General features: G+C 39.2%; 1 protein-coding gene across 1 annotated transcript in view; it reads left to right on the forward strand.

Moving 5' to 3' along the window:
* The window catches only part of LOC110448732, a 55,589-nt gene that overhangs the window by 21,981 nt on the left and 6,304 nt on the right, over positions 1 to 27,304 (forward strand). Inside the window, exons 3-9 of the mRNA XM_021495125.1 lie at positions 1,440 to 1,486; positions 8,905 to 9,196; positions 15,393 to 15,434; positions 18,259 to 18,321; positions 22,181 to 22,243; positions 23,546 to 23,608; positions 26,866 to 26,895. Coding sequence (XP_021350800.1) covers positions 1,440 to 1,486; positions 8,905 to 9,196; positions 15,393 to 15,434; positions 18,259 to 18,321; positions 22,181 to 22,243; positions 23,546 to 23,608; positions 26,866 to 26,895 — 600 coding nt within the window. The remainder of the gene's footprint in view (positions 1 to 1,439; positions 1,487 to 8,904; positions 9,197 to 15,392; positions 15,435 to 18,258; positions 18,322 to 22,180; positions 22,244 to 23,545; positions 23,609 to 26,865; positions 26,896 to 27,304) is intronic.

Raw genomic sequence — 27,304 nt, forward strand, 5'->3', positions numbered from 1 at the left:
AAACTTCATACAATTGTTTGCCATGTCAACACCTTCAACAGATGCAGTCGCTAGACCAGTTACTTTAACATCATTTAATTTTCTATTCATTTCCTCATGGCACACAATATGTGAATGGGATTTTTATCACTAGTGATACCTTGTCTAGTCTGGGACATCCTTGGTCCAAGGGACAAACATTTTTTCCATTATCCAGTGACTGCAGGTTCATTTTATATATTATTTTAACAAGCTGAATTATAGTAGAATTCTTTTTTTCAAAACCAGAATTTTTCTCTATCAAAATTTCATGTTCTTTCCAAAACTCATATATGGAGGCCGAAGGACAGCCCCGGCTTACTCGTAATTTGCAGATTTCAGATTTCAGATTTTATTTCCAACACTCAGACACATGAAAATGTCTAACATGAGGTACATGTACATGAATTCATATATTTTAAATTATGACAGGAAAGGTTGTCTCCCTCAGATAGACATTGGACTAACCCGATCTGCCGGATTTGATTAAAGTCTGTGTTTTTGTAGGGTTGAACCATATTTGTGAGTTAAAAAACTTATCTCCTTCAGAATATACGACTAACTTAATCAGTCAGATTTAGATGGTGTGCTGGGTTTGTAACATCTGTGTCAAGTTGACACTTATGGCTTACAGGACATAGGGCTTCCCCACCGTAGTTGTAGACAATAATACACATTATATTTGATAATTTCCATGAATGGCTTATAGCTTATGACTGGCAAAAGATGGAGTGTGGTGTTTTCTCAATCAAACAACACAAGATATTTTATCAGCACAGTTCTATTGAAACATGATACGGTGTGAGTTCATGTTTAATTCATTTTAAAAATGCAGTGTTGCTGTAAACTCTTTTATCTTGTGAAGATAATAGGCCTATAACTTTGCTGCCAAAATGTTAGCCACCAATGAGAATGTAATTTATATATGCATCTACTGTTAGAGGATGGTGTTTGCCAACTTCGTTTATTTTGATTAATTTATTAACTATTATGTTAATTACTATATCAATTCATATAGCAACACAAATATCTATCTTGCATCTTTTATTAATTATTGATGAAGAATAAATATTTAAATGTTCATATGTCTGCAAGTTCTGTGTACAAACAGATCCTGAGAAAATCTTGATGGCGAAACATGCAATTCAACGATCTTTCTTAAAAAAATCCTGAAAACATCTATAGCTATGTAATTTGGGCACCCCCAACTTCAAACTAAATCTTAACACAAAAAAACTGCGCAAATTACACAAGTTTTTATGGTAGATAAAAATCTATCATTTGGATCAAACAATGTTTATTCTGTTTGAAACCAATACAATTATATCATACTATACACTTTTTGATGATGTCAAGTCAAAAAGGAAAATTGATTTTATTAAATCTCTTTAACATTTTTTTTCATTTTTCTCTCCTTTCAGTAGATGACTTTAATCAGCCATCAACGAGCCAGAGGAGTACTGAGAGTGTAAGTTTATCTCATACTGTCACTGTAGGAGGGAGATAGTGATAATTATCACCTGGTACAAAGTGCCACAGTGAGCCTATATCATGGCTATTTATCAGTGTATGTTTATCTCATACTGTGACTGTAGGAGGGAGATAGTGATATTTATCACCTGGTACAAAGTGTCACAGTGAGCCTATATCATGGCTATTTATCAGTGTATGTTTATCTCATACTGTGACTGTAGGAGGGAGATAGTGATATTTATCACCTGGTACAAAGTGTCACAGTGAGCCTATATCATGGCTATTTATCAGTGTATGTTTATCTCATACTGTCACTGTAGGAGGGAGATAGTGATATTTATCACCTGGTACAAAGTGTCACAGTGAGCCTATATCATGGCTATTTATCAGTGTATGTTTATCTCATACTGTCACTGTAGGAGGGAGATAGTGATATTTATCACCTGGTACAAAGTGTCACAGTGAGCCTATATCATGGCTATTTATCAGTGTATGTTTATCTCATACTGTCACTGTAGGAGGGAGATAGTGATATTTATCACCTGGTACAAAGTGTCACAGTGAGCCTATATCATGGCTATTTATCAGTGTATGTTTATCTCATACTGTCACTGTAGGAGGGAGATAGTGATATTTATCACCTGGTACAAAGTGTCACAGTGAGCCTATATCATGGCTATTTATCAGTGTATGTTTATCTCATACTGTCACTGTAGGAGGGAGATAGTGATATTTATCACCTGGTACAAAGTGTCACAGTGAGCCTATATCATGGCTATTTATCAGTGTATGTTTATCTCATACTGTCACTGTAGGAGGGAGATAGTGATATTTATCACCTGGTACAAAGTGTCACAGTGAGCCTATATCATGGCTATTTATCAGTGTATGTTTATCTCATACTGTCACTGTAGGAGGGAGATAGTGATATTTATCACCTGGTACAAAGTGTCACAGTGAGCCTATATCATGGCTATTTATCAGTGTATGTTTATCTCATACTGTCACTGTAGGAGGGAGATAGTGATATTTATCACCTGGTACAAAGTGTCACAGTGAGCCTATATCATGGCTATTTATCAGTGTATGTTTATCTCATACTGTCACTGTAGGAGGGAGATAGTGATATTTATCACCTGGTACAAAGTGTCACAGTGAGCCTATATCATGGCTATTTATCAGTGTATGTTTATCTCATACTGTCACTGTAGGAGGGAGATAGTGATATTTATCACCTGGTACAAAGTGTCACAGTGAGCCTATATCATGGCTATTTATCAGTGTATGTTTATCTCATACTGTCACTGTAGGAGGGAGATAGTGATATTTATCACCTGGTACAAAGTGTCACAGTGAGCCTATATCATGGCTATTTATCAGTGTATGTTTATCTCATACTGTCACTGTAGGAGGGAGATAGTGATATTTATCACCTGGTACAAAGTGTCACAGTGAGCCTATATCATGGCTATTTATCAGTGTATGTTTATCTCATACTGTCACTGTAGGAGGGAGATAGTGATATTTATCACCTGGTACAAAGTGTCACAGTGAGCCTATATCATGGCTATTTATCAGTGTAAGTTTATCTCATACTGTCTGTGACTGTAGGAGGGAGATAGTGATATTTATCACCTGTTACAAAGTGCCACAATGAGCCTATATCATGGCTATTTATCAGTGTATGTTTATCTCATACTGTCTCAGTAGGAGGGAGATAGTGATATTTATCACCTGGTACAAAGTGTCACAGTGAGCCTATAAACTCACCGTAACTCACCGTTGTCGACGTCATACCATTAGTCATAGACTACTATTGACGCTTCTACTAATTCTACTGGTACGGACTCCCGGTCTGCACCTCCCGCTCTGTAGCATGCGGGGCTGAATTTTCCTGGGTGGTGTTTCCACGCACGGTTCAGTCTTGATTTGAAACAGTTAAGTGATGGAGCGTTTATTACGGTGGAGTCTAGATTGTTCCACGGTTCGGTCACTCGGTTGGAGAATGCATTTCCTCTTAGTTTGGTCCTAAATCTTTTCTTGAAAAGTTTTTTGTTATGTCCTCTGGTGTTGTGTACATTCTGTCTGTCCGCGAAAGTTGTGAATTTATCCACGTTGGCATCTACAAGTCCATTGCATATTTTAAAAAGGTTTACCATGTCTGCTCTTTCACGTCTGTACTCTAAGGAAGGTATTCCTAAAACTCGCAGATGTCCTCATAGTTTAGATGTTTGAGATGAGGCAACAACCTGGTGGCACGATGTTGGACATTTTCTAGAGTCTTCCGGTCCTTTTTATACATTGGAAACCAGACTGATGTGCAGTACTCCAAGTGAGGTCTTACTAGAGACTTGTATAGATTAGCGAACATTGCCTCGTCCATGTAGGTAAAAGATTTGAATATTAATCCCACCATTCTGTTGGCCTTCTTCGCTTGCGTGTTGACATGACCGGTAAATTTCAAGTTACTATCAAAATCAATCCCCAAGTCCTTTTCATGCTCCACCTTTTTAATTACTGTTGTGTTGGTGTTTCCCGTTAAGGTATAACTTTGGTCAGATATAGATTGCCCAAGCTTGATGTTCGTATATTTGCACTTTTCTAAATTCAGTTTCATTTGCCAAGTCTCAGTCCAGTGGCTTATGTTGTTGAGATCATCCTGCATGGAGTCAATGCACTCGGGCGATGTTATATCACCGAAAATTTTGGCGTCGTCCGCAAATAATTTAGCTGTATTGTTTGTCACATCTGGTAGGTCGTTGACGTATATTAAAAACAATATCGGACCCAGAACGCTACCCTGTGGCACTCCACTCGTGACCAAAATTGATTCAGATGCCTTGCCATTGATCACTACTCGCTGTTCCATGTCCTGGAGGAAATCACATATCCAATTCCCGATACTGCCGTCAATCCCATATCCCTTGACCTTTTCAAGCAGCCTTCTGTGAGGAACTGTGTCAAAAGCCTTACTGAAATCTAAGTACACTACATCGACCTCATTTCCGTTGTCTAGAGATTCCGTCCAACTTTCCATAATTTCAAGCAGCTGAAGGTTACATGAACGTTTGCTCCTAAAACCATATTGATGATCCGAGAACAGTTTGTTACTAGTCATGTGTTCCACCACTCTATTCCTGATAATTCTCTGAAGTGATTTCCCAAATACAGATGATAGACTGATTGGACGATAGTTGCCGCAATCCTTTTTCCTACCTTTTTTATAGATTGGTGTTATATTGGCCTTTTTCCAATCGTGTACTCCTTCCTCCAGTGATTTGTTGAAGATGATGTTTAGTGGTTTTAGTAACTCATGTACAGTCTCTTTAACGAACTTCGGATGTATATTGTCCGGACCAGGTGATTTAGAGCCGTCCATAGCTTGGACCGCAGCCAAGATTTCCTTGTCCATAATTGGCGTATCGGCAAGAGTCTGCTCCAAGTGCCTGTTAGGAAAGGGAGGTAATTCAACATCTGTCTCGCTTGTGTATACACTCGCGAAAAATGTTATCAATGCGTCCGCCTTTTCTTGGTCATTGATTGTGAGGACTCCATTTTCTTTGTACACTTTTGACACTGCTGCTTTGGTCTTCATCTTAGAACGTGTGTACCTCCAGAACTGTTTGGGATTGCTCTTAATGTTCTGCGCTATATCCTTTTCCTTGAGGAATGCAGATTTCCTTACAAGATTTGTAGCTCTGTTCCGCGCCTGCCTATATTTGTCAAAGTTAACCGTGGATTTGCAATGTACATACTTTTTCCACTTACTCCGTTTTGCCTTTAAGGCCTGAACCGCCTCTCGATTTAGAGGATGTTTACTAGTGCGACTAGGTTCCACTTTGTTCACTGGTATATGGTTGTCTATAACTTCTGATATTATTTCAACAAAGTGATTCCAAGCCTCAACGGTAGTCATCCTCTCCATAATTCCCCAGTCAAAACTAGAAAGTTCATCCTTAATTGACTTGTAATCGGCTTTGAAAAAGTTCCGTTTACTTGTAAAACTTGCTTCTGTGCGGGTATATAATGTTAGGTTAAAATTCAATATACAGTGGTCACTTTTACCCAGCCCAGGGTGATAGAGCACATTGTCTACCATATGTTCTTCGTTTGTCAGAATTAAATCCAGTAGCGATGGTTCGTTGTTCTCTCTAAAACGCGTTGGTTGTAGAACATGTTGGAAAATATAGTTGTCCTGTACAGATTCCAAAAACTTACTTGCATGATGATATTCACCCGTGCTTGTCGAAAGGTTGATCCAGTTAATTTCCCTCATATTGAAGTCTCCTGTTATGACCAAGTGTGCATGTTCCTCCTCCTCCACGTCACTTAGAAGTCTGTTTATAAGTTTGTTGTTATCATCGGTTGAGTGGGGCTTCGATAAATACAGCCTAACAGTAAAAGGTCCCTTGATCCTATTGTTATCTTACAGAAAACACTTTCTTTGAGATTCCTCGAGACTGTCACTTCACTCATGTTAATGCTCTCTTTTACATATATAATAATTCCACGGATAGAATTATCTATATCATCCTCTATTATGTTAGACAACATATTGTATCCTTCGATCATATACTGTTGCATGGAAATTTCAAGGAAATGGCGTTTCGGGAGAACTTCCGTTAAAGCTATAATGTCTGGGTCCTCATCACTGATTGTATTTTTAAGTTCTATCCTCTTGGTTTGGGTCAAAGTGTCTACATTTGAGCTTATGACTTTAAGATTTTTAAAATTTGAGTCTTTAAAAACAGGGTTAAAAACAGTTTCCTATGCTCTGTCGACTGTTGGTGACACTGGAGGGTCCATCACTGTATCATCACTGTACAGAGTTCTATCATTTTCACTTTCACTCATGGTCACCTCAGAGAGATCTCCCAGTTGGTTTAAGTGTGTGCTGCTAAATATAGCGCTCCTGTTCACGAAATTGTCATGTACATGTTTGGGTATCGGACTAGGTGCCTTAACTCCTGTCACATCCATAACCTTCACTCCTGTCTCCTCTGAATCCAATGCTTTCTTTTTTTCCTCTAAATTCTTTGCCCTTCTATCACTGAATTCTTTCCTCTGCTGTGCTGTTAGGTCCCTTAACAGAATGACGTTTTTCAATTTCACACTTGCCTTTGTTTTAATGCTCGTGCCTCTTCCAAAAGGAATTTCCTTTGACTCTTACTGCCTAATTTACAGATTAGCGGACGATTCATGTCGCTGGTATGTTGTCCTATTCTAAACTGTAACAGTATTTCTAAGTCTGAGACCCCTAGATGTGCACATAGTTCTCGAAGTAGATGATTATCGTTTGCTTTGTCATCACTCCTATCATCACTGTGAAGCTCGGGTAAGTTAAACAAAATAATGTTGTTCTCCTTGTCTTGTCTATGTCGAAGTTCCTTCGTTCTAGAGTCAACCATCACATTTAATTCCTGCTTTAACTCGCTGACTATACTCTGGCGCATAGAAGTAATCTCATCCTTTATTTGCCCTGTATTTTCCTCTTTGAGTGTGTCCATTTTGTTGTCAAGTCGATCTAAACGTGACTGAGTTTGGATTTATAACTTGTTCAATGTCTGACTAATTGTTACTAACGTCGACCTTGTGGCCTCACAACTTAAACAAGTTCAGTGAAAACCCCTCCACTCACCTTTGGTCACCGACAAGAAAACAGGTTGGGGAAGCTCACAACATGTCTGGCAGAACGACAGTTGACACTCGGAACAGGCCAATGCTCTTCCGCTAGCGAATTCCATTGAGCATCTCACACATGTAGACTTATGATCCGACATATTTGTTTTCTGTTTCTTGCTGACCTGTCCCTCCGAGTGTTTGTTTACATCCAGAACACTTGATTTAAACCCCACAAACGACATCCGATTATAATAGAGCTATCCGTAGTTTCGTATTTTTTATTGTTATTATTTATCACAGCATGAGATATACGACGAAGCTCGTTAAATACGTTGCTATACTGATTCATAAACCATTCCCAAAATAATGACTTGGCACAATATACACATCTCTTCACACGCTGATTTCATGTCGCACGAGTAGCATGGGTCAACCCCACAATAGAAAATGGCGGCATTTTCAAACACACCTCAAGACGTGGCTAAACGATATCTGACGAGCCTTCCAGTGTTAATATGTTAATACGTTGCAGTCTTCCGATTCAAATGTCGATCCCAAAACTAAGTACACTATCAAGAAGACAATCTCTCCACATGCTGTTTATACTGACAAGGGCAAATTTCACAACAGAAAAAATGGCGGCTTTTACGAACTCACCATAACTACGGGGACATTGGAGTTCTCAGAACTAAATGATTTCTGACAGAAGCTTACAGTGTTTTTACGTTCTTTATATATCCGTGGAAATGCCTTGTATTTCGATCATGCTGGCATAATGCCGGTCACCGAAAATCTTGACGATATCAGGTTGAGTGATGGAGCTTTTTCAGAACCCGCCTGTAGGAGTTGTAAAGTGATTTCTTAATCGAAATTCGTGATTCCGGTCTTTCCAATGATGTTTTTTGTTTAAGACTGTAGACCTTTAGAAGAGTATTCGGTCATGTTGAATGTGATATGACGATCAGAACGCTGACGATACATTGAGGTTTCGTCCACCATTTTCCTCAGATTTGTTTGATGAGATTTGCAGTCAATATATTTCAAGAGTCATTGGTCATTTAGAAAAAATTTCCGCACAGAAGCAATCTCTAGAGCACTTGTTACCTCTCCGTTGAAGAAAATTATCTTGTGAATCCATTAAACTAGTTGATGGCTGTAGATTCCACAACGACTAAATGAACGAGGTTAACAGTGTATGCTTATCTGATACTGTCTGTGACTGTAGGAGGGAGATAGTGATATTTATCACCTGGTACAAAGTACCACACTGAGCCTATATCATGGCTATTTATCAGTGTAAATTTATCTCATACTGTCTGTGACTGTAGAAGGGAGATAATGATATTTATCACCTGGTACAAAGTGCCACACTGAGCCTATATCATGGCTATTTATCAGTGTAAGTTTATCTCATACTGTCTGTGACTGTAGGAGGGAGATAGTGATATTTATCACCTGGTACAAAGTACCACACTGAGCCTATATCATGGCTATTTATCATCTGTCTGTTGTCATCGTATGTTGTTGACACCATTTGCATTAAGTGACATCTCCTCCCAAACTGCTGAGCAGTCAAGGTCACTTTTATTATTTTTAGAAAAACATTCTCATCGCTATATCGACTTCTTTCCTGAACGGAATGAAAATCTATTATCCATTGAAGAATGTAGTCGATAGGGCAGATGCTGATCATACATCAATGAATTTTCTATTAATCACCTCATACATATGTCACACAATGCGAGGGGATTTGCATCACCTTTACTCTTTTTTTTCATTTTTCTTTTGCAGCAGAAAATATTACGCCTCGATACCAATTTGGTAATGGACTTAAGTGATAAATTTTCACTTAAATCAACACACTGGCTTTCCATTTGTTTTCAAGTAAAATCAATGGGATATCTTTCAAACAAAGATATGGATGATGTAAACAATATGCTGGACCTGTGTGATGCCTTGAAGAGGAAAAGAGTCATCAATCGTGGGGAGTACAGTAAACTACGTGAAGTTCTTGTTACATGTGATGTGGAGGCAGGAAAGATAATTGATGATTACTCGGAGAAAATACGTCAGGAAAGGGAAGGTAATTTTTACTGTTTGTTATATTCAATGATACAATCGTAAATTTCCCGAATGGTAACAATTATTGTTTGTTATATTTATTGACATATTAAGGATCCCCGTAGCACTGCCAAAAAATAACTAAATATTGGAAGTTGTTTTGTCAACATAACTATAGCTTTGAGAAATAATAGCTATGAAATAAACAAACCATTAATCAACAACAGTGTTTTGAGTGTAAAAGATCTGTGGGTCTCGGTGAGGATTCACACCCTTGACTTCAGATTGTTTAATTATCTCTATGTGACTGAGCTACCTGGCCAACGTAAAGTGCCGGCGGTTGATCCGGGTTATGTTGACGGAATGTGGGAGATTTGTATGACTCCGCCCGCACGGGTCATAAGATGGTCCCGGGTGATAGGTTAATTTTGCTGGTGTGACCAGCAAGATGCAGGGTAGGTAATGCATGTGTAGGTGGTGCATGTGTAGGTGATATTTGTACATGTGTAGGTGTTGCATGTGTAGATGATACATGTGTAAGTGATACATGTGTAGGTGTTGCATGTGTAGGTGTTGCATGTTTAGATGATACATGTGTAAGATTTACATGTGTAAGTTTTTCATGTGTAGTTGCTACATGTGTAAGTCTGATGGTACATGTGTAGGTGATACATGTGTAGGTGATATATGTGTAGGGGATACATGTGTGGGCGATACATGTGTAGGCGATACATGTGTAGGTGTTACATGTGTAGGTGTTACATGTGTAAGTGATACATGTGTAAGTGATACATTTGTCAGTTTTACATGTGAAAGTGCTACATGTGTAGGTCAGGTGAGACATGTGTAGGTGTTACATGTGTGGGTGATCCATGTGTAGGTGTTACATGTGTAAGTGTTACATGTGTAGGTGATACATGTGTAGATGATGCATGTGTAGGTGTTACATGTGTAAATGTTACATGTATAGGTGCTGCATGTGAGGTGCTGCATGTGTAAGTGATACATGTGCAGTTGATACATGTGTAGGTGATACATGTGTAGATGATATATGTGTAGGGGATACATGTGTGGGCGATACATGTGTAGGCAATACATGTGTAGGTGTTACATGTATAGGTGATACATGTGTAGGTTATACACATGTAGGTGATACATGTGTAGGTGAAACATGTGGGGTAAGTGATACATGTGTAGGTGATATATGTGCAGGTGCTGCATGTGTAGGTGTTGCATGTGTAGGTGCTGCATGTGTAAGTGATACATGTGTAGTTGATACATGTGTAGGTGATACATGTGGTGTAGGTGATGCATGTGTAGATGATACATGTGTAGGTGTTAGATGTGTAAGTGATACATGTGTAGCTGATACATGTGTAGGTGCTGCATGTGTAGGTGTTACATGTGTTAGTGATACATGTGTAAGTGATACCTGTGTAGGTGCTGCATGTGTAAGTGATACATGTGTAGCTGATACATGTGTAGGTGCCGCATGTGTAGGTGATACATGTGTAGGTTATACACATGTAGGTGATACATGTGTAGGTGAAACATGTGGTGTAAGTGATACATGAGTAGGTGATACATGTGTAGGTGAAACATGTGGTGTAAGTGATACATGTGTAGGTGATACATGGGTAGGTGTTACATGTGTAGGTGTTGCATGTGTAGGGGCTGCATGTGTAGGTGTTACATATGTAAGTGATACATGGGTAAGTGATACATGTGTAGTTGGTACATGTGTAGGTGATACATGTGTAGGTGCTGCTTGTGTAGGTGATACATGTGTAGGTGATGCATGTGTAGGTGTTACATGTGTTAGTGATACATGTGTAAGTGATGAATGTGTAGGTGCTGCATGTGTAGGTGTTACATGTGTAAATGTTACATGTATAGGTGCTGCATGTGAGGTGCTGCATGTGTAAGTGATACATGTGCAGTTGATACATGTGTAGGTGATACATGTGGTGTAGGTGATGCATGTGTAGATGATACATGTGTAGGTGTTAGATGTGTAAGTGATACATGTGTAGCTGATACATGTGTAGGTGCCGCATGTGTAGGTGATACATGTGTAGGTGTTACATGTGTAGGTGTAACAGGTGTAGGTGTTACATGTGTAGGTGTTATAGGTGTAGATGATGCACGTGTAAGTGATACATGTGTAGGTGATACATGTGCAGGTGCTGCATGTGTAGGTGTTGCATGTGTAGGTGCTGCATGTATCACTTACACCTGCATCATCTACACATGCATCACCTACACATGCAGCCCCTACACATGTATCAGCTACACATGTATCACCACCTACACATGCATCATCTACACATGTATCACCACCTACACATGTATCCCCTACACATGTATCACCACCTACACATGCATCATCTACACATGCATCACCTACACATGTATCCCCTACACATGTATCAACTACACATGTATCACCTACATATGTATCACTTACACGTGCATCATCTACACCTATAATACCTACACATGTAACACCTACACCTGTTACATGTGTAGGTGGTGCATGTGTAGGTGATCAGGGATTTTCCTAGGCCATAATTTGATATACCTATTTTGTGTTTGAGTGGATTAGTTTGTGCGCCATAAGGGCCTGGCGGCCGAAGGCCCGAGCCAGGGGGAGACCACGAGAGGGGGTCAGGTACCCCTCCTCTCTTTTAAGGGGGCTGTCCTGAAAAAAATTGTAATTCTAAATGACTGGAGATGGTTATTTAGGACTTTTGAGAACAAAAATGAGGACAATTGTTCATTATTGAAACATCAATATCTTGCAAATTGTTTTCCATTCAATAAGTCAATATTTGGCAATACACACAATGTCACCTATTGTTTTTTAGCTCACCTGGTCCAAAGGACCAAGGTGAGCATTATGCCATACCGTCGTCCGTCCATCCGTCGTCCGTCTTCCGTCCTTCAACAATTTCTTAAAACGACTTCTTCTTCTTATCCACTGATTGGAACTTAACTAAATTAGACTGGAAGCATCCCTAGGTAGTGGGGATTCAAAATTGTACAAATGGTTGGGCCGACCCCCCAGGGGGCTGAGGGAGGGGGCCAAAAAGGGTTATTGGGCTATATTGCTTTAAGCGACTTCTTCTCTGGAACGAAGTTATGGATATCAACCATATTAGACTGGAAGCATCCCTAGGTTGTGGTGATTCAAAATTGTACAAATGGTTGGGCAGACCCCCCAGGGGGCTGAGGGGCGGGGCAAAAAGGGGGCAATTTGGCTAAACTGCTTTAAGCGACTTCTTCTCTGGAACGAAGTGATGGATATCAACCATATTAGACTGGAAGCAACCCTAGGTTGTGGAGATTCAAAATTGTACAAAGGATTGGGCTGACCCCCCAGGGGGCTGAGGGATGGGGCCAAAAAGGGTTATTGGGCTATATTGCTTTAAGCGACTTCTCTGGAACTAAGTGATGGATATCAACCATATTAGACTGGAAGCATCCCTAGGTGTTGGGGATTCAAAATTGTACAAATGGTGGGGCTGACCCCCCAGGGGGCTGAGGGGTGGGGCCAAAAAGGGTTATTTGGCTATATTGCTTTAAGCGACTTCTTCTCTGGAACGAAGTTATGGATATCAACCATATTAGACTGGAAGCATCCCTAGGTGTTGGGGATTCAAAATTGTACAAATGGTGGGGCTGACCCCCCAGGGGGCTGAGGGGTGGGGCCAAAAAGGGTTATTTGGCTATATTGCTTTAAGCGACTTCTTCTCTGGAACGAAGTTATGGATATCAACCATATTAGACTGGAAGCAACCCTAGGTTGTGGAGATTCAAAATTGTACAAATGGTTGGGCTGACCCCCCAGGGGGCTGAGGGGTGGGGCCAAAAAGGGTTATTTGGCTATATTGCTTTAAGCGACTTCTTCTCTGGAACGAAGTTATGGATATCAACCATATTAGACTGGAAGCATCCCTAGGTGTTGGGGATTCAAAATTGTACAAATGGTGGGGCTGACCCCCCAGGGGGCTGAGGGGTGGGGCCAAAAAGGGTTATTTGGCTATATTGCTTTAAGCGACTTCTTCTCTGGAACGAAGTTATGAATATCAACCATATTAGACTGGAAGCATCCCTAGGTTGTGGAGATTCAAAATTGTACAAATGGTTGGGCTGACCCCCCAGGGGGCTGAGGGAGGGGGCCAAAAAGGGTTATTGGGCTATATTGCTTTAAGCGACTTCTCGGGAACTAAGTGATGGATATCAACCATATTAGACTGGAAGCATCCCTAGGTTGTGGTGATTCAAAATTGTACAAATGGTTGGGCTGACCCCCCAGGGGGCTGAGGGGTGGGGCCAAAAAGGGTTATTTGGCTATATTGCTTTAAGCGACTTCTTCTCTGGAACGAAGTTATGGATATCAACCATATTAGACTGGAAGCATCCCTAGGTTGTGGAGATTCAAAATTGTACAAAGGATTGGGCTGACCCCCCAGGGGGCTGAGGGGTGGGGCCAAAAAGGGTTATTTGGCTATATTGCTTTAAGCGACTTCTTCTCTGGAACGAAGTTATGAATATCAACCATATTAGACTGGAAGCATCCCTAGGTTGTGGAGATTCAAAATTGTACAAATGGTTGGGCTGACCCCCCACGGGGCTGAGGGATGGGGCCAAAAAGGGTTATTGGGCTATATTGCTTTAAGCGACTTCTCTGGAACTAAGTGATGATACATGTGTGGGTGATACATGTGTAGGTGTTACATGTGTAGGTGATTCATGTGTAGGTGTTTGTGACACATATTCGGGGGTTTCTATATATACAGTATAACCTATCTTTTGTAACCCCTCTGAATCTCGCTTCAATTTTTTGACAACTTCTAAATACCCAGAAGGCCCAGGGTGATATTTGGCTGGTAACATGCTGCAATGAAGTGCTTCTATTAAGTTTGTTCACACAAATGACCTTTACTTATATCCAAGGTCACAGGGGTCAAATATGTTTTAAAACTTTTAGCAACTTCTTCCAAATAATCAGGAGGTCCAGGATAATAATATTCGGCCAGTAACATGCAGGTGTGATTAGTGCTACAAAATTGTTCAAATGAGTCGCATTAACTGATAATCAAAGTCACTTGTGTCAAATATGTTTAAAACCTATAAACAACTTCTTCTGAATAACCAAAAATCCTGTGATGTTGATATATAGCCAGTGATATGCTTGGATAAAGGGCTACCAAATTCGTTCAAATGAATGATCTTAACCTAGATTCAAGAACACATGATCAAATATGTTGAAAAACCTATAATCAACTTCTTCTAAATAATAAAAATGCCTTGGGTGATGATATTTGGCCAGTAACATGCTGGTATTAAAGGCTACCAAGTTTGTTCAAATGAATGACTTTGACCTATATTCAAGGTCACAGGGTCAATGTTTATATCCTATAAACAACTTTTTACAAATAACTAAAATGCCAAGGGTGACGATACTTGGCCAGTGACATGCTGCGAAGAAGGGCTACCAAATTTGTTCAAATGTCAAATATATTGAAATCTTTACACAACTTTTTCTGAATAACCAAAAGGTCTGGGGTAATGATATCTGGCCAAAATCTGCTGGGATGAAAGGCTATAAAATGTGTTCCAATTGAAATAAGCATTTGAAATTAATCATATCAGAACAATCAGTATACATACACAGACCAATGAGCTGTTAATCATTTAATAAAGAACAAGGTAAAGTATTGCAAGGCAATCCAGAGTCCCCCACCGGTAACAATTTCTAAAAGATATGCCCCGGACAAACTTTTTCAAACGGTAATGTCAAAGGTCAAAGCAAAGGTCACAGTGAGGTCATAGTGCCCTTCTTCTTGCACTCTGCACAGCGCTTTCCCAAGATGTCCTTGAACACCAAATATGGTTATCCAGGTGAAATAGTATACTGTAACTTTTCCAAAATTAAAGGTCAAAGGTCATGCATCACAGTGACCTAATTCTTGCACTCTGCACTCCCCCAATCAAAGATGTCATATTGTTCACCAAATCAGGTTTCTCCAGGTGAAAAAGTATAGAAGATATGCCCTGGACAAACTTTTTCAAAAGTTAAGGTCAAAGAAGTGCAAACCTATAGTCGCCCTTCCCAGGGAACTGATAGGGGACTGATTATAAAGAATGTTACCAAGTGAATCTTCAACAAAGTCTATGTTGATTATATGCCATTGTTGTTCTTTTATTTACAGGACCACCACAAGCCAAACGACAAAGAGAGCAACACTCCACAGGTTTGTTGTGTTAAGTACTTTCCATGCCCCTACCATTTTGAGGGGAACTTAATGTTTGTCCCGTTCCTTTTGTATTTCCACAAGGCCATAGAGATATTCATGTGTAAGTGTTACATGTGTAGGTGATACATGTGTAGGTGATTTATGTGTGGTTGATACATGTGTAGGTGTTACATGTGTAGGTGATTCATGTGTAGGTGTTTGTGACACATATTCGGGGGTTTCTATATATACAGTATAACCTGTCCAATCCGGCCCCTGTTTAATCTGGATCCCTGTCTAAACTGGCTGTGATTTGTGGTCCTGGCATATTCCCTATATAATCATTTCAGTTAAACCCTTGTATAAACCGGACCCTGTCAATTCCGAAAACCGGCGTTGTTTCACAAAAGTTGGCATAGTAATCCATGTAAAAAAAACAGTTCATTCCAGTCCTGAACTTCTCTCGGCCGGCTACAATCTAAAGCGAACACGTTCTAAACAAATCAGCGCTATCCAATGTTGGGTTGCCCTTCATTTGTATTATATACTGTATATTTTGTAAATAATTAAACATTGCAATTGATTCATTTCTCTGTTTATGTTGACACACTTGTTTACAGATCGTATGCAAAACACTACATTATTGTATTTAAAAAAATGACATGCCGACCCTGTATAAACCGGACACCTGTGTAAACCGGACAAATAGTTTGGTCTCGGTGATATCCGGTTTAGACAAGTTTAATATACTGTATACAGTAAAACAAGTTAAACACGAATATGCTTATTATGACTTTCTGGTAATTGCAAACTGACTCTGGTTTCCAAGCTTATTTCCCTCTTAATTCTATGTAATATGATCATAGTGTGAATTTTCTATAGCGAATTATTGTCTATTACGAAGCAAATCAGTGGTCCCCTCAGTTGAAATTCAGTGTTATTTTAACACTAAAGTACAAACCCAATTTCTGTTATCGGAAGTCACGCGCCAGACTGCAGTGATCTCGACCATGGTCACCAAAAGGTGCCCGAGGGGCAACTGTCAGCTACTTGCTTTTATACACTTTGTATTACTAAAGAACACAGAGTTGTGTTTTTGGTTACAATATAGGTATTTGGTTGTCAACCAACATTAATTGATATACTTTGTACATCATAAGTTAGACTACGGATTACAGTGAATGATGTTTTCGATGACAATCTAAGTTTTGAGTTGAGACTGACGCTGCTGAGGTCATGGTCAATATAGTGGATTTTTAGCTCGCTTGGCCAAAACAGCCAAATGAGCTTATGTCGTGGTCTGATTCAGGTGCCAACTTTTTACTTTAAACAACTTCTTCTCGCAAACCAAGAGGCTTAGGGTGATGATATTCGGTCAGTAGCATGCTAGGATGGAGGGCTACCAAGTTTGTTCAAATGCATGACCTTTGCCCATATTCAAGGTCACAGTGGTCAAATATGTTTAAAACCTTTAAACAACTTCTTCTGAATAACCAGAAGGCCCAGGGTGATGATATTTGGCTGGTAACATGCTGCGATGAAGTGCTTCTTAGTTTGTTCACATGAATGACCTTTACTTATATTCAAGGTCACAGGGGTAAAATATGTTTTAAAACTTTTAGCAACTTCTTCTGAATAACCAGAAGGTCCAGGGTGATAATATTTAGCCAGTAACATGCAGGGATGAGTCACATTAACTTATTAACTTATAATCGAAGTCACTAGGGTCAAATATGTTTAAAACCTATAAACAACTTCTTCTGAATAACCAAGCACCCTATGATGTTGATATTTGGCCAGTGATATACTGGGATGAAAGGCTACCAAGTTCGTTCAAATAAATGACCTTGACCTATATTCAAGAACACATGGGTCAAATATGTTGAAAACCTATAATCAACTTCTTCTGAATAACAAAAATGCCCAGGCAGATGATATTTGGCCAGTAACATGATGGTATTGAAGGCTACCAAATTTGTTCAAATAAATGACTTTGACCTATATTCAAGGTCAAAGGGTCAATGTTTATATCCTATAAACAACTTTTTACGAATAACTAAAATGCCAAGGGTGACGATACTTGGCCAGTGACATGCTGCGAAGAAAGGCTACCAAATTTGTTCAAATGTCAAATATGTTGACATCTTTACACAACTTTTTCTGAATAACCAAAAGGTCTGGGGTAATGATATTTGGCCAAAATCATGCTGGGATGAAAGGCTATAAAATGTGTTCAACTTAATGTCCTTGTTTGACTTTCAAAGTCACAAGGGTCATATGTTTAAATGTTTTAATAGGTTCTTTTGAATCAAACACTATTTTAGTCCACTTTAAAGATTACAAAAGTGACATTGTTTTCTCGAGGACGTGGTCGGTACAGGTGTAACCTTTCCCAGTCACAAATTCCAGCAAAAAGTGATAACAGACTTTTTCAAACGAGCACCAAGCTGAGCGGATTGTGTACATAGAGAAATATGTCGAGATAAATCCAAACATTCCCGATGATTTGTGTTAACGTTTTATGTATAATTTAGTATCGAAAAGTTTTTAAAAAGAACATAAAAGTTTTGCTATTCACCTGATAGGAACTACCTTTATAAGGAACTTAATAGGTCCTATGGGATTGGTTATAACTGTGTTTTACTGTATGTGGTACATGTGTAGCTGTTTTATAGATGATATACAGAGGAGTACGGATCTAACAGAGTCCCATTATCGTTGCATGTGACATCAGGGTCCAGGGTTCTATACATGCTGAACTTGTCTTGTTCAAAAAAAAATCTTTGACTTGTACGGGTGGTCAAGTTTTGTAACTTATCTTAATTTCTTTTTTGACTTCCAGGTCAATCAGAAGCCAAACGATGGAGAATTGGAGGTAATAAGCGTCGGCCACAGCGTATTAGAGGTAAGCTGTGTGAACAGTGTTTTTTGTCTAATTTTTAGCTCACCTGCCCAAAGGGATAGTGAGTTTATGCCATGGTGCTGTGTCTGTCCGACCATCTGTAGTCCATCAACTTTTCCTTTTAACAATTTATTTTAAGGAATGAACAGGCCTAGAGTCATGCTATTTGGCTAAAAGTTTTGTTGGTAAGAGCCGGACAAAGTTTGAGAATGAAATTGACCTTGACTTACTTTCAAGGTAACAGGGGACAAATATGTCAAACACTTGAAATGACTTCTTCTGAAGAACTGAAAGGTATAGAACCTTAATATGTGGCTGGTAGCTTATAAGGATAGAGCCCTACCAAGTTTGCAAATGAAAATGACCTTGACATATTTCAATGTCAAGGGTTTCATATGTCATAAACTTCAAACAACTTCTTCAACAAAGAACCAAAAGGCATAGAATCATTATTTTTGGCTTGAAGCTCCCACAGGTGGAGTCTACAAGGTTTGTCAATAAAAATAACTTTGACTTACTTTTAAGGTGACAAAGGTGAAATATGGGTGAGGGCGAGTGCTGATATGGACGAGATGTCTCGTTATCCCGAGGACGTGGTCGCTACAGGTGTAACCTTTACGTCGTCACAAATTCCAGCAAAAAGTGATAACAGACTTTTTCAAACAAGCACCAAGCTGTGCGGATTGTGTACATATAGAAATATGTCGAGATAAATTCAAATAATCCCGATGATTTGTGTTAACGTTTTATATTTAATTTCCTTTCGCAAAGTTTTTAAAAAGAACATAAAAATTTAGCTTTTCACCTGATAGGAACTACCTTTATAAGGAACTTAATAGGTCCTATGGGATTGGTTATAACCGTGTTTTACTGTTTATGGATTCATAAATAATTGAAGAGCTTCAGCAACGGCCTATTAGAGATTAGCAGTGTGAACACATATATGTACAGGTGATCCCTGTGTTTGTTTGTTAGTTTGTCATACAAAGTCAGGGTGTGTAGTACATACCTTGTGGGTCTGTGTATTCTTACGTACGTCCAGCTAACTTTCCATTAGATATCTCGGTCAGTGTCGTACGTGAACATCATATTTATAGACCGTTTCATGTATTGACAGTCATGGTATGTACGTACATTATGAGAAGGTGTTGAACAAAATATTTTGAAATGAAAAAATAGGGTATATTGTCTGAAACATAGTCCTTGGGCCATAACTTAAAAACGGTTGAGATCCCCACCCCAAAACTATATATACAAATGCTGGACATAAAGAGACGAATGCAGTCACGATACTAGAATATACCCTGGGGTCTGACCGAACCCCTAGGGACCTAGTTTCTTAGTCACAGCTTGGAAACAGTTGAGATCCCTGACCTATAACCATATAGACAAATGAAGAGTATAAAGAGATGAATGCACATATGCTTCCAGGATGGCCTTGCCCCACCCTTGGAGACTTAACCCCTGGGTCATAACTTCGAAATGGTTAAGATCCCCACCCCAAAACTATATATACAATTGTTGGGCATAAAGAGACAAATGCAGTCATGATATTAGAATTGACCCCAGGGTTTGCCCCACCCTTGCAGACTTAACCCCTGGGTCATAACTTTGAAACGGTTGAGATCCCCACCCCAAAAATATATATACAAATGCTGGGCAAAAAGAGACAAATGCAGTCATGATATTAGAATTGATCCTGGGGTCTGGCCACAACCATAGGGACTTAGTTTCTGAGTCACAGATTGGAAACAGTTGAGATCCCCACCCCATAACCATACATAAAATTGCTGGGCATGAAAATTGAATACAGATATATATGCTACAAGGATTGGCCTTGGGGTCTGGCATATTCCCATGGATCTCATTTGGAGAATATTCTGCCATGATTGCTTAGATATCCAGGTGAGCGATACAGGCCCTATGGGCCTCTTGTTTGATATTAAAGGAATTTAAAGGTTATACAACACTCAGCAATACCACAGCAATAAGAATGTTATCACAAACAAAAATTGATAGTGTGGACGTAAAGATAAAACCTGGAGACTATAAATAGACACAAACAAAATTGTTAACACAAAAAATCAGATATGACCTTTAAACAGCACATATTTATCTTGCTGTTGGTCTCTTTCGATTCCTTACTGACCACTGACCCGGACTGGACGCTTAAACTTGGGTGCAAGTGGTGTTGCTGAAGTATTTGTAACATTTGTGCCCACGATTGCCACAGACGCTGCTACGCTAGTCTTTGTAAAGATTGGACTATATCTTTTGTAACCCCTCTGAATCTCGCTTCAATCTTTTGACAACTTCTAAATACCCAGAAGGCCCAGGATGATATTTGGCTGGTAACATGCTGCAATGAAGTGCTTCTATTAAGTTTGTTCACACAAATGACCTTTACTTATATCCAAGGTCACAGGGGTCAAATATGTTTTAAAACTTTTAGCAACTTCTTCCAAATAATCAGGAGGTCCAGGATAATAATATTTGGCCAGTAACATGCAGGTGTGATTAGTGCTACAAAATTGTTCAAATGAGTCACATTACCTTATAATCGAAGTCACTTGTGTCAAATATGTTTGAAACCTATAAACAACTTCTTCTGAATAACGAAAAATTCTATGATGTTGATATTTGGTCCGTGATATACTGGGATGAAGGGCTACCAAGTTCGTTCAAATGAATGACCTTGACCTATATTCAAGAACACATGGGTCAAATATGTTGAAAACCTATAATCAACTTCTTCTGAATAACAAAAATGCCCAGGCAGATGATATTTGGCCAGTAACATGACGGTATTGAAGGCTACCAAGTTTGTTCAAATGAATGACTTTGACCTTTATTCAAGGTCACAGGGTCAATGTTTATATCCTATAAACAACTTCTTACGAATAACTAAAATTCCAAGGGTGATGATACTTGGCCAGTGACATGCTGCGAAGAAGGGCTACCAAATTTGTTCAAATGTCAAATATGTTGAAAAAACTTTTTCTGAATAGACAAAAGGTCCGGGGTAATGATATTTGGCCAAAATCATGCTGGGATGAAAGGCTATAAAATGTGTTCAACTTAATGTCCTTGTTCGACTTTCTAAGTCACAAGGGTCATATGTTTGAATGTTTTAATAGGTTCTTTTGAATCAAACACTATTTTAGTCCACTTCAAAGATTACAAGTGTGACATTAATACCAGGTGAGCGATGCAGGCCAATCAGGTATCTTGTTCTAATAGTGAGGAGGAGGAGGTGGAGGTTGAGGGAGAGGAGGTAGAATAAGTCATCAGTGGAGGTGGAGGTTGAGGGAGAGGAGGTAGAATAAGTCATCAGTGCTGCTAGCACGAGTTTTCACTAGATGCCTTGTTTTCTCGAGGACGTGGTCGGTACAGGTGTAACCTTTGCGTCGTCACAAATTCCAGCAAAAAGTGATAACAGACTTTTTCAAACGAGCACCAAGCTGAGCGGATTGTGTACATATTGAAATATGTCGAGATAAATCCAAACATTCCCGATGATTTGTGTTTACGTTGTTTTATATAAAATTTCCTATCGCAAAGTTTTGACAAAGATTTCACCTGATAGGAACAACCTTTATAAGGAACTTATTAGGTCCCATGGGATTGCTTATAACCGTGTTTTACTGTATGTGGTACATGTGTAACTCATTTAAAGATGATATACAGAGGAGTACGGATCTAAATACAGAGGAGTACGGATCTAACTGAGTCCCATTATCGTTGTATGCGACGTCAGGATCCAGGGTTCTAACATGCTGAACTTGTCTTGTTCGAGAAAATCTCTTGACTTGTACGGGTGGTCAAGTTTTGTAATTTATCAAATTTCTTTTTTGTCTTTCAGGTCAATCAGAAGCCAAACGAAGGAGAATTGAAGATAATAAGCGTCAGCGGCGGCGTATTGGAGGTAAGCTGTGTGAACAGTGTCTGTTTGTCTATTTTTTTTAGCTCACCTGCCCAAAGGGCTAGTGAGCTTATGCCATGCTGCTGCGTCTGTTCGTCCATCTGTAGTCCATCAACTTTTCCTTTAAACAATTTATTTTAAGGAATGTACAGACCTAGAGTCATGATATTTGGCTAAAAGTTTTGTTGGTAGGAGCCAACAAAGTTTGAGAACGAAAATGACCTTGACTTACTTTCAAGGTAACAGGGGTCAAATATGTCAAACACTTGAAATGACTTCTTCTGAAGAACTGAAAGGTATAGAACCTTAATATTTGGCTGGTAGCTTATTAGGATGGAACCCTACCAAGTTTACGAATGAAAATGACCTTGACATACTTTCAATGTCAAGGGTCAAATATGTCATAAACTTCAAACAACTTCTTCTGAAGAACCAAAATGCATAGAATCATTATTTTTGGCTTGAAGCTCCCACAGATGGAGTCGACAAGGTTTGCAAATAAAAATAACTTTGACTTACTTTTAAGGTTACAAAGGTGAAATATGGCAAAAATTGCAAATGACTTTCTCTCAATTACCAAGAGCCACAAGGTGATGTTAAATCGGATTATTTACCTAGAGCTACTGAGTTTGTTCAGCTAAATGAGTTTTAAAATGTTTAAGGTCACTGGATAAAATGTGATAAAATCTCATAACAGGTTGTTTGAAATATTGGTTAGGGTATTTATCCTACAACTTTATTTAGACTAATTTAGTGAATTTGACCTGGCTTAGCTTTAAAGTGTAAGAAAAACAGCAGGTGAGCGATGCAGGACCACTGGGTCTCTTGGTCTGGCAATGAAGAGGATGACAATGAGGAGGTAGATAGATTCAATTATCAGTGTTGGTAGGGCGAGTGCTGATATGGACGAGCTGAGCGGATTGTGTACATATAATAATATGCAGAGATAAATCCAAATATTCCCGATGATTTGTATTTACGTTATTTCATATATAATTTCCTATCGCAAAGTTTTTAAAAAGAACATAAAATTTTTGCTATTCACGTAATAGGACTACCTTTATAAGGAACTTAGTAGGTCCCATGGGATTGGTTATAACCGTGTTTTACTGTATGTGGTACATGTGTAGCTGTTTTATAGATGATATACAGAGGAGTACGGATCTAACTGAGTCACATTATCGTTGTATGTGACATCAGGGTCCAGGGTTCTAACATGCTGAACTTGTCTTGTTCAAGAAAATCTCTTGACTTGTACGGGTGGTCAAGTTTTATAATTTATCTAATTTCTTTTTTGTCTTTCAGGTCAATCAGAAGCCAAACGAAGGAGAATTGAAGATAATAAGCGTCAGCGGCAGCCTATTAGAGGTAAGCTGTGTGAACAGTGTCTGTTTGTCTTATTTTTTAGCTCACCTGCCCAAAGGGCTAGTGAGCTTATGCCATGCTGCTGCATCTGTTCGTCCATCTGTAGTCCATCAACTTTTCCTTTAAACAATTTATTTTAAGGAATGAACAGGCCTAGAGTCATGATATTTGGCTTAAAGTTTTGTTGGTAAGAGCCGGACAAAGTTTAAGAATGAAAATGACCTTGACTTACTTTCAAGGTAACAGGGGACAAATATGTCATACACTTGAAATGACTTCTTCTGAAGAACTGAAAGGTATAGAACCTTAATATTTGGCTGGTAGCTTATAAGGATAGAGCCCTACGAGGTTTGCAAATGAAAAATGACCTTGACATATTTCAATGTCAAGGGTTACATATGTCATAAACTTCAAACAACTTCTTCAACAAAGAACCAAAAGGCATAGAATCATTATCTTTGGCTTGAAGCTCCCACAGGTGGAGTCGACAAGGTTTGCCAATAAAAATAACTTTGACTTACTTTTAAGGTCACAAAGGTGAAATATGGGCGAGGGCGGGTGCTGATAGGGCGAGTGCTGATATGGACGAGATGTCTCGTTATCCCGAGGACGTGGTCGGTACAGGTGCAACCTTTACGTCGTCACAAATTCAGCAAAAACTGATAAGAGACTTTTTCAAACAAGCACCAAGCTGAGCGGATTGTGTACATATAGAAATATGTCGAGATAAATCCAAATAATCCCGATGATTTGTGTTAACGTTTTATATTTAATTTCCTTTCGCAAAGTTTTTGAAAAGAACATAAAAATTTAGCTTTTCACCTGATAGGAACTACCTTTTTAAGGAACTTAGTAGGTCCGATGGGATTGGTTATAACCGTGTTTTACTGTTTGTGGATTCATAAATAATTGAAGAGCTTCAGCAACGGCCTATTAGAGGTTAGCAGTGTGAACACTAATATGTACAGGTGATCCCTGTGTTTGTTTGTTAGTTTGTCATACAAAGTCGGGGTGTGTAGTACATACCTTGTGGGTCTGTGTATTCTTACGTGCGTCCAGCTAACTTTCCATTAGATATCTCGGTCAGTGTCGTACGTGAACATCATATTTATAGACCGTTTCATGTATTGACAGTCATGGTATGTACGTACATTATGAGAAGGTGTTGAACAAAATATTTTGAAATGAAAAAATAGGGTATATTGTCTTGTGAAAAAAACCTGTGGAGTGTTGAGTTTTTAGCCCACCATCATCTGATGGTGGGCTATTCAAATCGCCCTGCGTCCGTGGTCCGTCGTCCGTCCGTCGTCCGTCGTCTTTCCGTAAACAATTCTTGTTATCGGTATTTCTCAAGAAGTACCAAAGGGATCTTTCTCAAATTTTATATGCAGGTTCCCCTTGGTCCTTTGCTGTGCAGGGCAACTTTTGAGACTGATCAGATAAACAACATTGCCGACAGGCAGCCATCTTGGGTTTTGATAGTGAAAAGTTGTTATCGCTATTTCTCAAGAAGTACCAGAGGGATGTTTCTCCAATTTTATATTTAGGTTCCCCTTGGTCCTTTGCTGTGCAGGGCAACTTTTGAGACTGATCGGATAAACAACATGGCCGACAGGCAGCCATATTGGATTTTGATAGTGAAAGTTTGTTATCGCTATTTCTCAAAAAGCACTGGAGGGATCTTTCTCAAATTTTATATGTAGGTTCCCCTTGGTCCTGAGCTTGGCAGGGCAACTTTTGAGACTGATCGGATAAACAACATGGCCGATAGGCAGCCATCTTGGATTTTGATAGTGAAAGTTTGTTATCGCTAATTCTCAAGAAGTACCAGAGGGATCTTTCTCCAATTTTAAATGTAGGTTCCACTTGGTCCTAGCTGTGCAGGGCAATTTTAGAGACTGATCGGATAAACAATATGGCCGACAGGCAGCCATCTTAAATTTTGATAGTGAAAGTTTGTTATCGCTATTTCTCGGGAAGTATCAGAGGGATCTTTCTCCAATTTTATATGTAGGTTCCACTTGGTCCTGAGCTTGGCAGGGCAACTTTTGAGATTCATCGGATAAACAACATGGCCGACACGCAGCCTTCTTGGATTTTGATAGTGAAAGTTCGTTATCGCTATTTCTCAAGAAGTACTAGAGGGATCTTGTCCAATTTTATATGTAGGTTCCCCTTGGTCCTGAGCTTGGCAGGGCAACTTTTGAGACTGATCGGATAAAAAACATGGCCGACAGGCAGCCATATTGGATTTTGATAGTGAAAGTTTGTTATCGCTATTTCTCAAGAAGTACCAGAGGGATCTTTCTCCAATTTTAAATGTAGGTTCCACTTGGTCCTAGCTGTGCAGGGCAGTTTTTTGAGACTGATCGGATAAACAACATGGCCGACAAGCAGCCATCTTGGATTTTGATATTGAAAGTTTGTTATCGCTATTTCTCGGGAAGTATCAGAGGGATCTTTCTCCAATTTTATATTTAGGTTCCCCTTGGTCCTTTGCTGTGCAGGGCAACTTTTGAGACTGATCGGATAAACACAATGGCCGACAGGCAGCCATCTTAAATTTTGATAGTGAAAGTTTGTTATCGCTATTTCTCGGGAAGTATCAGAGGGATCTTTCTCCAATTTTAAATGTAGGTTCCACTTGGTCCTGAGCTTGGCAGGGCAACTTTTGAGACTGATCGGATAAACAACATGGCCGACAGGCAGCCATCTTTGATTTTGATATTGAAAGTTTGTTATCGCTATTTCTCGGGAAGTATGGGAGAGATCTTTCTCAAATTTTAAAGGTAGGTTCCCCTTGATCCCTCGTTGTGTATGTTATATTTTGAGACTGATCATAAAAACAAAATGGATTAAAAGAAGAACTAAACAGATCTTTCTCATATTGCAATGGTCGATTCTATTTCTTTCACATTAAGTACTGTACTAGTAAATATATGAAATGACAAACTCACTTTGAAGGTTGGCTTTCATACACATCAGTATTAAGTTTAGATCAAAAGTTACCTCAAGGGGCATTTACTGTTAACATGACTCGATCAAACAGATTAGAGGAAAGAAGAGAAAAGATCGAACTGACAAAGAACTAACGAAGATGGTACAAAGGTGGGCGCCAAGATCCCTCTGGGATCTCTTGTTCATGAAGCCAACTCTTCAATTTAAATCCTGTTTTTGGTATAAAGTTAACTGGTAATAAGTTGTATAACTTGGTGTAACTTTGTTGTGTCATTTTAAATATTAAATCTCTCTTTTTACAGACATCCATCCAACGATAGCAGCACTGATAGGTAAGTTTTACAGGAATCCTCCTTGGATTTTAACAGTTAAGACTTGTTATTGTTATTTCATAGAGGGATCATTCTCAAATTCAACATGTCGGTTTCCCCAGGCTTCAGGTTGTGTTTGTTTTTAAGAGTGATAAGAGAAATAAATTGACTGACTGGCAAGTATTGGATTTTTAGCTCACCTGCTCCAAAGGACCACGATGAGCTAATGCTGTAATACAAATTGTGTATAAATGGTGGGTCTGACACCACTGGGGGCTGAGGGGCAGGGCCCAATAGGGGAAATTTAGCAAATTCTTTAACATCCTTCTGTTTCTGTAGGAATGAAAGGATTTGTCCCATATTTGGTCTGAAGCATTCTTGAGTGAAGGGGAACCAATTTTGTATAAACGATGGGTCTGACACCCCCCCC

Source organism: Mizuhopecten yessoensis, unplaced genomic scaffold, assembly GCF_002113885.1.
Source record: "Mizuhopecten yessoensis strain PY_sf001 unplaced genomic scaffold, ASM211388v2 scaffold4227, whole genome shotgun sequence".
Lineage (NCBI taxonomy): Eukaryota > Metazoa > Mollusca > Bivalvia > Pectinida > Pectinidae > Mizuhopecten > Mizuhopecten yessoensis.